This window comes from Rhamphochromis sp. 'chilingali', assembly GCF_963969265.1.
Source record: "Rhamphochromis sp. 'chilingali' genome assembly, chromosome: 14".
Taxonomy (NCBI): Eukaryota; Metazoa; Chordata; class Actinopteri; order Cichliformes; family Cichlidae; genus Rhamphochromis; species Rhamphochromis sp. 'chilingali'.
The window spans coordinates 24,878,998-24,891,017 of record NC_137941.1 but is presented as its reverse complement, the minus strand read 5'-3'; the positions used below and the strand labels follow the sequence as shown (position 1 = coordinate 24,891,017).

At 40.2% G+C, this 12,020-nt stretch overlaps 1 protein-coding gene across 1 annotated transcript; it reads left to right on the top strand.

The window, feature by feature from the left end:
• The first annotated feature begins 2,162 nt into the window (after positions 1-2,162).
• On the top strand, positions 2,163-11,793 carry LOC308410365 (CD209 antigen-like protein D). The gene is made up of 6 exons (XM_080903652.1): positions 2,163-2,475; positions 2,811-2,935; positions 3,034-3,138; positions 3,717-3,859; positions 11,143-11,246; positions 11,615-11,793. Exons 1-6 carry the CDS (start codon positions 2,339-2,341, stop codon positions 11,766-11,768), a joined length of 768 nt encoding a protein of 255 aa, XP_080759778.1. The 5' UTR covers positions 2,163-2,338; the 3' UTR covers positions 11,769-11,793.
• The last annotated feature ends 227 nt before the right edge of the window (positions 11,794-12,020 follow it).

Below are 12,020 nucleotides of genomic sequence, written 5' to 3'. Positions count from 1 at the left end.
GTAACAAGCAAGCACAGATTTCGGGGATAGACTGGAAACTGTTCTTGAAGTACACTGAGAAAGAGTGAGACACAGAGAGAGAGAGCTGTGCATGAAGTGTGGTGGAAGCAAAACAGCAAAAGTCAGAGTGAATTCATGACGATGTTTATGGTTCAGTCAATAGGCTATTATTTGGAGAGAGATAAAACCTGCAGCTTCAGAATCAGCGAAAAAAGGGCGTAAACACAAAGCGCGGACCCGCGGATCAGAATCAGCGAGCTGTCAGCTTTCAGCCCCGACCGTGTCCGTGCCGTCGGTGAGAAAGGCGACATCTCACTGATTCTGATGCGTTTTGTGTTTACGTCTTTGTGCAGAAGCCGTGTACCTGCTCTCATTTACTGTTTTAAATGTTTGGTGGTTGTCAAAATTTTGTGACGTTTCACCTGAGATTCTGGAATTTTGGGCAAAATACATTTATATTTAAAAAAAAAAATCGATTCAGGATTTTAATGAATCAATATCACTTTATTTAAGCCAGAATCGATTTTAATCGATGAATCGATTATTAAAACCCACCCCTATTATGTACAATCTAGCCCAACTTCAGTAATCCTACAAACGTCACTATTGTGTAGTTTTCTCTCTCATTCATGTTGGAAGTGATAGCAGAGCTGTACATTTTATTTTTTCTCCAGAAATCTCTCAGTCAGAACATGATATATCATGTTAAGGTAACTAGCGAAACCAGCGAGCTAACTATCTACTAACTTCCTGCTAACTTCTAAATTCTGTTTTCATGGATGCCTGGATGTTAAACTTAATTGATACACCTGGTAAAGCAGCAACACTGATCATTTTATTAAAGATGAAAGAATTTACACAGTGTTTGTTTCGGACCTGACGCGGACGGAGTTTTGGACCCAGATTACTATGAGCCGCGAGGCTCCTGACTACGGTAGCCATAACGCTCAGACAATTCATCAAGCGGTGCAGCTTCGTAGCTTAGCAAAGTCCTACTAAAACATTTTTTGACAGATTTTTGAGCGCCGTGTACCACATAAAATCAGCTCGAGGTCAGTAAACACAGCCAGAATTCATAGATAAGGCTCACTGCCGATTTTTGAGAAAATTAAAGGATGTTAAGTGCGCCTTATAGTGCGGTAAATACGGTACTGCTGCATGGGCTGGGCTCTAGTTACATCGTAAGGGTTTAAAAACTGAGCTTTAAAATGAATAGCGGTAATGAAAACCGAGAGAGGCCGACAGTGATCACTGACTATTTGTAGGGGCTTTTGGAGATTAAATATAACAAGATACAAAGCATTAAAATATGTTAAAAACACAAAAGCCGGATTTGTCACGTCATCACTTAAAGACCGGTGTTGTGCCAAAAAGAGATTTTCTGCCAAAAATTGATTTCTGGTATTTGCCAAAAACTGATTGCTTGTATTTACACTGCTATAAATAACTTGTTGGTCTATAATATGTGAAACATATGTCACATGTATCCTTCATGAATGATATCACGTCATCTTGAGCAACAAACAACATTCCTGTAACAAGGTAGAAGCCGCAATCAGTTTTTGGCAGTGACTTTTGTGTATCCTTTATTTATGCAGTTAAAAAAAAATTATTGTTGACTTTAAAAAATGTCTCTTTTAAGAGTAATCTGGCCAAGAGTACAGCTTAAATTGCAACAAATGCAAAAATAGTTCTGTAAACATATTTTAAGTGGACAATATGGAGCTGATTGATTATAATGTAAGTACAATAACACAGTTACAAAGATACTTGAGAAACAGGTAATTTTTTAAAATTTTATATATAACACCTTTGTAATACCTGTTCACCAAAGTATATTTAGCAGCATACGTAACGATATTACACATAAAAAACACACGAAAACATTGGAAATCACTTTTTGCCAGGCAATCACTTTTTGGCACAACACCGGATTGCCAATGTACATGTACAACAAAATTGTGGGTGCGCCACACCAGCTGGGCTGGAATAAAGTATAAATAGTAAGACAACAGGAATAAATAACAAACATATACAATCAAGAGGGATATAGTATACAAAAAAATAAAAATAGAAAAGGCACACATTGCAGAACAGGTTGGGGTACGCAGGGGCCCCTAGTGAGAACAGGAAGGCTACACGGAAGGTAACTAACAGTGCCCAAAAAATAATTGGCCATCACAAGTTTCAGTGGTAGCATAGCTGCAAAACCACATATTCAATAGGTTACTTCCTCTGATACTAAAAAAAAAAGTATAACTGAAACCTTTGAGGCTTTTTACATTTTACATGTTCTGCACTGCAGAGCTCTCATAAATGATCAACATCCTTTCATGCAATGGAGGAAATTTATGTCAATCTGAAACATGACAACCCAACACATGCAACAAATCGCACAGGTAAGAAAGAAGTGGCAGAAACTGGAAAAAGCAGAGGTGTTTTAACTGTTGCACATTTTATTAGGTTCTCTATTTTGTTTATTGTTGCATCTTCAAAAAATAAAAATACAATAACTGAGCCAGGAGAGCCGGGGTATCGTTGCACTGGTTTACTGAACCTTACTTTCAGGGCATGTACAGAACATGAGCATCCATTTTCTACTGCCTCCTACAGGACACACTCTTCTTCCACTTCCTTACACATTAATGTAACACAGAACTAATACTGCCTCTCCTGGCATTACCATTGTAACAACACATTCATTCTGTTTCTTTCAGAAGATTAACAGGAACTTAGGTTGTAGGTATCTATGAATAATAACTATTATGTATACTCATATTTATATAACCACTTATTTCTTGCGATACCACATTTATTTTTCCTTTCTTTTCAGGTCAAAGGAGCTCTAAGAGCAGTTTGTATTTGGTTATTATTCTGTCTCTAAGCCTGCTGAGTGTTTTCCTGTTGGCTGGACTTATTACTCTTGGTTTCCTCTGTGAGTTGTGTTGGTCATTGATATCAGTTCTAATGATCACAAGCTTCTCTTTTTCTTAATGAGTGAGGAGAGAGACCTAAATGCAAATGTTTCTGCAGTGAGTCACAGGCTTTCTTCCATGACTGATGAGAGAGACCTGCTTCAAGCCAATCTCACTGAAAAGACTAAAGAATTGGAGGGACTGCATTTTTTGTTCTACCAAAGTGAGTCATTGTATGAGGTGTTGTGTGTTTTTAAAAAAAACTTACAAACACACATAAACCTTTTTTTTTTTTTTTAAAAGAAAGAAAACAAGAAAAAAGAATCCACAACAAGTAGATCTAGTCTTATATTTTGTTTTGCGTCCCCATTATTTAGATTTAGTTCAGGTGTATTTTCGGTGTTGCTTTTCATATTTTGGCTGCAGTAACATATTGATCTCCCACTTTGCTTTAGACAAGAAGAAAAATTATTTCCGATCAAATATACATAAACGTGTCACTTTAAAGACATTAGTTTGCCTTCATTAGACAGCCTTTTGGTGTGCTTCAGCACTTAAACAGCACTACAAAGAGGCAGGAGAATATGCATCCAAGTATGCAGGCATTATATTTGTGGGAAGTCTCATTTGGCTAATGAAAAAGCACATCAGTGTATCTGGTCCAGCTTTCATCAACAAAGTGATCACACAAACAAACAAAGTACAGTGTGTTAAACAGAGATCAAATAAGCATTGTTATAAAGTTCCTAAAAGATAATTCACTAACTTGCTGAAAAATTACTTGTTGGTAATTTCTTCCAGATAAAAAATGTCCTGCGGGATGGACCAGGTTCAACCATAGCTGCTATCTCCTGTCTGAAAGCTCTGGTTCCTGGGATGCAGCCGTAAAGGACTGCAGAGACAGAGGAACATATCTGGTGGTTATTGACTTCCCTGAAGAACAGGTACAGTTTTTATGTATGTGTGAGTTATTGTTTTGTAAATGAATATTGAAGTTAATATTCCTATTATTTTATGTAGATAGCTTTGCCCAGTATTCAATAGAAATTAAGCATTTCTATCAACCTTTCAGTCTTCAACTTAGCACATATCTACACAGGAAACCCTGACACAACTATAATTGTATCTTAGTGTAAAAAAAAATACTTACACTATCATGACACTTACATATAGGTCCTTGGGGGTGGGCACTAGGGCTGGGCCATATCATACCGTTCACGGTAATACCGGTATAATTTTGGGCAACGATAAGAAAATGAAATGGTGCTGGTGCCCACCTCTCAATTTTACCACTGGTGCTAGTGCCCAACTCTCAATTTTACATGTAGACATTGAGGGTTCTCTGTGTCTGGTTGCTTGGGTGTTTACTGGTTCACTCCCGGTGGCTGATTGGCAGGTCCTGGCTCCCCTGGCTTTGTCGGGCCTGTGCTGGGTGTGGGGTCTGTTCTGCCATAGCTGGCTCTAGTAAGCTGTTTGTAACACTATCTTCATCCATCAGCGCGAACTATCGCATGTCCGCCATGACCTGCCCGAAACCGGAAGTGACGTCATTTGCGGAAATGTAGTTTTTTACCATCAGGGCCTTATGAGCCTATACACATATTATTAAAATTTGGGTTATAATGGGTGTAGCGGACCCCCCCCCCCCCCCCGAATGAAGGATGACACTTTACTGATGACGTTTTGAAGGTTTAATGGCAGTAAACCATCAATCTCACCATAAGAGCTGGGGATGTATACATAGAAACAGCGTGTAAGCAAAATAATCCACACTCTTACAATCGTAAACCTTATAACATGAAGTTCGTTTCAACGTAACATTTAACAAATGTAGCGACTGTCACAAAAACATCTAAACGTGTCCTCATTTATATCATAACCATACCTTGTGCCTCTATCAAGGGGGCTGCTAATGACAAAAGAAATCTCCATAGGCTCCGTTAAGCCATCACATTTCAAAACTCCCGCGACTGCCGCTGAAAACTGCGCCAAAAACAGTTTTACAGGAAATCGTCCCACCAAAGTAAAAGCTTCTACACACGAACAGGAAGTTGGTAGTAGAAAACAGCAATGAGTGCCAAAATAGGGTGCAAGGAAACGCATTCAGGGTTATTTACACTCCCACCAAAATTACGAATAATTGGTTTACATAAGAACCAAAATGAATAATTTTCCCAAACAAAATAACCCATGTAGGAGTTACCTTAGGAACTTTCTAACAACAATACAAGTTTTTGTACTGGACACTCAACAACTGATAGTTTAGTAGAGCGTTGACCTTTATTATTGAGTCTCTTTTCTCCAAGTGAGATCTTTACCCTTCGCACAAGTCCATCTTTTCCACTGACAGTCTCTACAACTCTTGCAAGTCTCCATTCCCCTCTGGGTGCCAGTTCATCCATTTCCAACACAACATCACCTACTTTTAGATTCCTCTTTGGTGAGTGCTACTTTTGCCTTGAAATGATGTTGTGAATGTATTCTCGTCTCCAGCGGCTCCAGAACTGCTCTGCAAGGAACTTGCTGTACAGGTCCTCATTTGAAAAGGCACCAGGTGGGGGCAACGGTGCATTGGATTTCATGTGCAGCAGATGATTGGGCGTGAGCGGTTCTAGGCTGTTGGGGCTGTTCAAGTTATCTATAGTCAGGGGTCTGCTATTGACTATAGCCATGGCTTCGTAGAATAACGTCCGTAATGAAGCATCATTGAGTCTGTCATGAGCCAGTGACAGAGTGGTATTCAGCACACTTCTGACAGTCTTTATCTGACGTTCCCACACTCCCCCTGCATGACTAGCATGGGGTGCGTTCATCACAAAGTCACATTGTTTTTCAGTCAAGTATGTATTTAGTCTCTGAGTGTCTAGCTCATTTAAAGCTGCTTTAAACTCATTCTGAGCACCAACAAAGTTCGTTCCCTGGTCACATTGGATGTGTCGAACTGCACCTCTGATTGAAATGAAACATTTTAATGCATTAATAAATGCATCAGTAGACAAGTCCTCTAAGAACTCAATGTGAATGGCACGAGAACAAAAGCAAGTAAGTAGGAGTCCGTACTGTTTGTGTTGTTTTCTTCCCTCTGTTGTCACAAATGGACCAAAACAGTCCATGCCGCAGTGTGTGAAGGGAGGAGAGGGCTCTAAGCGATGTGGAGGTAGGTCACTCATCCTCTGACCCTCTGGAGCTTTGCGGAGTCTGCGGCAGATCACACATTGTCGGATGAATGAGGCAACTGTTTTACTCATTCCAGGAATCCAGTAGCCACTGGATCTGATTTCATTTATGGTGAATCCCTTTCCTTGGTGTTTTACTTTGTCATGACAGTGAGATATTATGAGTTTGGCTGCACAATGTTCTTTTGGGATCACGATCGGGTGTTTGAAGGTGTCACTCGTTGCATGCTGGAGTCTCCCTCCCAACTTGAGGAGACCATCTGTATCCATGAAAATGTCCAGTTTAAACAGTTTGTTATGATGTGGGAGCTGTTCTCCTTTCTTCAGCTGTTTTATTTCCTGTTCATACGCTTGACTTTGTACATGTCGAATGGTCACAAGTTCAGCATTTTTCTGCTCACTCACTGTAGCTGATGCATTTGACTTGATGTGTCTAGCCCTTCTTATGAGACGTGCTACAGCCTTAATTGCTTTGGACCAGGAGGAGAACTTACTTAGACATTCAGCAAGACTTACAGTGTCTGTGACTTTAGTTAACATTGTCTGTACTTTTCTGACTTCTGGATCTCCTATGGTCAGATCCAGCTCGACAGGTTGTGCTGTGGGCAGTTCATTTTTGTAGTTCTCATTCTTGTTCAACCTTCTCCTTAAGTGTTCCAGTCTGATCTCTGCAAGCCTTTTGTTGTCTGGTAAGTTTGGCCTTTGCTTGAATGGAAGAGGCATGTCACAGTGTCCTTGTTCGTTTTTCTTTATCCCTTCCTTAAGTTTTTCCAGAAAAACGAGATCCTCTTGTGAGACCGTTTTGTCACGTGCCTTTGTGTCCTTGAAATCCGATTGAAGAACATTGATCATGTCCATTGGTGTTACAACAGGCATTTCCTTTACCATGACCCTACGGCGCAGACTTGTTTCAGTTTCATTTGACTCTGATGAGCCACCAACAATGCTCCACCCTAGGTCTGTCTGTATGGCAAATGGCTCATTGTCTTTTCCGAGTAGAACCTGTTTTGGAGCTAGAGTTCTGGGACAGTTAAATCCAATGAGTAGTCCAACATCACAACTCAGGAGAGGGGGTATCTGATCAGCGATCTCTGACAGATGGGGGCATTGCCTTGCAGTTTCATTTGTGGGTATGTTGTCATAGTTAAATGGGATGTAGTCCTTTGTGTAGGAGGGTGGAAGGTCAATGTGAACATCTGAATTATAACCTCTCACACGTAACCCTGCTACTCTCTGACTTTTGACTGTCATGTGAACTCCCAGCATCGTGGTTAGTTTTAGCTTAACTGGATGGGATGCTGCTTGTAACTGGTTAGTTATCTCCTCACTGACAAATGTGTTGTCACTTTGTGTGTCTAATAAAGCGTACACAAGCTGCTCTTTAGATGGACTCTGAGTAGTGGAAACCCACACAGGAACAATCATGGAGGTACTACCTGATTGACCCACCTTAGTAACATTCAGAGCTGTGGCTGCCATGGTGTCATTTTCTGTGGTTGAAGCGACGTTTGTAGAGCTCTGAGGCCTTTCATTTGCCATGTGACTCTCATTGTGCAAACAGGTGGGGTGTCGTCCTTTGCAAGTGTCACATTTGTGGCGATGACGACAGTCTCTGGCATTGTGGCCCACCTTTAAGCACCCGTAGCACAGTTTATTTTCCTTCACAAATGTCCGTTTGTGGTCTAGTGACTTCTCTGAGAAGCTTGGGCACTTTGACAACTGATGACTTTCATCTTTGCAGAACATGCAGGCCACCTTTAACCTTGTGTCATTTGACTTAGTTTTTTCTCCTTGTACTGTGGCTTGTGTAGTGAAGACTTGAGTCACAGATCTGTTTGGTTTGGTCTCCCTTATGTACCTTTTCTCCAAGGATGAGCTGCATGAATAGAGTGCATATGAAGAAGTCACAGGATTACATGCAATTTCTGCCTCGAGTGCTACAAACTCTGCAAAATCCTTGAAAGAGGGAAAATCTTTGCCTTTCATGAGAGCAACTGTGACTTGACGGTTCCAACGTGTGGCAAGCCATTCTGGAATCTTATGCAATAACTTTTGGTTTTCCTCACAGTCACTTAGTATCTCTAAGCCCTTTACATGTGGTGTTGCTTGCAGACAGGTTGTGAGAAAATCAGAAAAGGTCCGTAGATCTTCTGCATCTTTTGAGTGGATTTTAGGCCACTTTGACAGTTTGTCTCTGAATGCCTTTTGAACAACAAATGGCTGACCGTAGCGTTGGTCAAGTCTTTTCCATGCATCTTTGTATGCCTCTTCATCACTGCGGTAGAACATGCCCTCAAGACACTTAAGAGCAGGACCAGTGATATACCTTTTTAACAAATGCAGTTTTTCAGCTGGAGATATACCTTTGTGGCCCACCAGTGAGATGAAGGAAGCCTTCCATTCGATGTAGGTGATGGGATCTCCGCTGAACACGATGGGCACAGGCACTGGAATTCTGCTTACTGCTATGCTGCCTTGAATAGCTTTAGCCAGCTGCAATACATCTGTGGGAGGCGATGGAGTGACAATTTGTGATTGCAGTTGTTGTAGAGGATTATCGACAGGGATGGATGCATATTGTTCCACATGCGGGTGATATGAACCTGTAGAGAGCTCTGAGGCTGGTTGTTCAAAGCTTTGGTTGATAACAGACATCCCATTGCTCTGTAACATTAACTGACTGTCCATATCAACTTTAAACTCTTTGTCATAAATCTCTAATTTTGCACGTGCTGCTTGCCTTTCCTTTTCTGCTTGTAAACGCTCTAGTTCAGACCTTTGTGCATCCAATTCCCTCCTGTGTTTCTCTTCCATTTCTCTTATTTTTTGTTTTTGTTTTATTTCCTCTTGTGTGATTTTTATACTGAGCTTCTTTTGCAGCTAATTCTGCAGCAGCATCGATTCTTTTGGCTGCAATGCTTGCTTCAGATTGGTAACTTGACTGTGATGCAGTACCAAATATGGACTTAGCATGTTCATAAGCTAAGAGCTGATGGAGGCGCTGCCTTTCTCTATCTGCATCATACTCATCTAGAGCTGCTAAACGCTCAGATATGATTTTCATAATGTCCTTTGTCACTGATTCACAAGAGTCCATTTTGCGCCTTATGACATGGGATGGTTCATTACGCTCTCTATATTCACTGTATGCTTTTGTCATATCATTTACTGTCCTTTCAATATCATCAGCCATTTCTGCTAACCGTGAATCTGATAAATCATTTTTCAGGTCTTCTCTGTATACTCTGACCTGGCCTTTCCAATGTTCATAAATGGTTAGCAGTTTCTTCTGTCTTTTATTCTGTTCATCCCTTTGATATAAGAGCATTTTCTCCGTGGGCACACTGGGCCGTTCTGATGGCCTTGGGAACGTTTCATTAGCTGTTTCATCAGCTTCGCATGTTAATTCCTTTCGTTGTTCCTTTTCGTTTAACTGACCTCCCTCTATATTTTCCATTTTGAGAGCAATTGCTTGTTACCGGACCGTTGCTGTAGCTTGCTGCTCCGTGCCGTGCCGTTACCGTTCCGATCGCAGGAAGCTCTCTCTCTCGTTGCTCCCGGAAGCAAGCTCTTACTGCTCCCGGAGGCAAGCTCTTACTGCTCCCGGAGGTAAGCTCTTACTGTAGCGAACCCCCCCGAATGAAGGATGACACTTTACTGATGACGTTTTGAAGGTTTAATGGCAGTAAACCATCAATCTCACCGTAAGAGCTGGGGATGTATACATAGAAACAGCGTGTAAGCAAAATAATCCACACTCTTACAATCGTAAACCTTATAACATGAAGTTCGTTTCAACGTAACATTTAACAAATGTAGCGACTGTCACAAAAACATCTAAACGTGTCCTCATTTATATCATAACCATACCTTGTGCCTCTATCAAGGGGGCTGCTAATGACAAAAGAAATCTCCATAGGCTCTGTTAAGCCATCACATTTCAAAACTCCCGCGACTGCCGCTGAAAACTGCGCCAAAAACAGTTTTACAGGAAATCGTCCCATCAAACTAAAAGCTTCTACACACGAACAGGAAGTTGGTAGTAGAAAACAGCAATGAGTGCCAAAATAAGGTGCAAGGAAAGGCATTCAGGGTTATTTACAATGGTTGTATTGCTGTATAACAACTTGAAATGCTCCCAACAATGGCACTACATGTAAAAATATAATATAAGCTCTGGCCCACTTGGTTCTATGGTAGGTCTTAAAGGGTTAAACCCAGCATTTTGTGATTAATATTGGTGTCATCTTATGTTTCGGGTTAATTCTTGTTTTCTTAGTTCCTAGGATTTTGGTTTTTGTGTTTAGTGTTCTGTTATTCGTACCTGTGTCCTCCCCCGGTGTTCTGTTCGTATCTCTGAGTTTGTGTTTGTAAAACAGTCTATGAATTTCCTGTTTTACTTTGAAGGTAAAACAGGAAATCTCGTTATGCCCATTAGTTTTAGCTGTGTCCACCCTGCGTGTCATTTCCTCATTACCTGATGTGTATTTATAGTGTGTTTGCCTCGGCTCGACGTCGCTCCGTCTGTGTTATTCTGTGTATCTCTGCCCTACATTCTCCGTGCTGTTTTCCTGTATTTTGCATGATTTCAGGTTTGTTCACTAGTTTTAGTTTTTTAGTTTTATCCTCACTTCAGTTCATTATCGTTCACCGTAAATAAACTCACTCGCATCACCGCCGTTGTCTGCAACTTGGGTCCTCCTTCACTACATCACACGACTGCTGCCCCAGCCGTGACAATTACATTTTATTTATATAGCACCAAATCACAACAACAGTTGCCTCAAAGCGCTTTATATTGTACTATAATAATACAGAGATAACCCCAACAGTTATAACTAATATTTTCTTAATATATGAGCTTTTAAGAAAATTTATATTTAGAGCTGAGGAAGAATGTTGCAAGAAACATGTAGCGAGAAAACTCAAAGTTTTAATTATTGCTGGTTTGGCATTTTTAAAAGAGATGCCTGATAAAATTGGAATAAACTACATAGGCTAAAATTGTGGTTCAAGACTAAAATAGCATGTTTTTTCTTCATGTTAAACAGAACTTCCTCTCTACAATCACCATAGAAGAAGCTTGGATTGGTTTGAATGACAAAGAACAGGAGGGAACATGGAAATGGGTAGATGGAACTCCACTAAGTTTGACGTAAGTCTTCACTTTGGTTAAGTTATTACTTTCAGTAAATTTAATCTATTTGATAACCTACACATCAATGCCTCATTGGTGAGTCAACATATTAGCGGGTTGAGCCAAACTACAAGGCCAAATGCTTAAAGCTAAATGATGACTTGTTTTGGCAACCTTAGTCAAAACAAGATATTATATCACACCTGATGTCCTGCTGGGTTTGTCTGCCTGTATACTTTGTAAAGACCTGTTTAACAAATGCTATGTCCTTAAAAGAAAATGGTTGTCATATGAAATTTTCCTATGAAACCCTCCATACCCACACCAAACATCTGAATTTAAACTTGATAAAAAATAAGCTGATGTTATTGTTACTGGTTTGGTAGGTACTGGGCAGAAGCTCAACCTGATGATAGTGGTGGAAAAGAAGACTGTGTACATGTCAGAAAAGATGAGAAAAAGTCCTGGAATGATCTTTCCTGTTCAACTTCTCTGAAGTGGATATGTGAAAAAACACCAAACCACTGTACAGTTTCTTAAAGATCATCTATTCATAAATGTTTTTGTGTTTAAGCTTTGATTATAAATCTATATTTTAATTTCGGTTAGTTGTATTCTGTAATGATGAGTTGTAGCTGTATGTATTTTGTTGTAGCTGATGTGCATTTTTCCTTTCAGTGGAGACTGTCAGAGGAATATCATTATACAAAACAAGCAGAGCTAAATATAGGTGGTTATGTTTTCTGTTTATTTTTGTATTTTTATTCCAGCTTTGCAGTTCTGAGTTTTGTA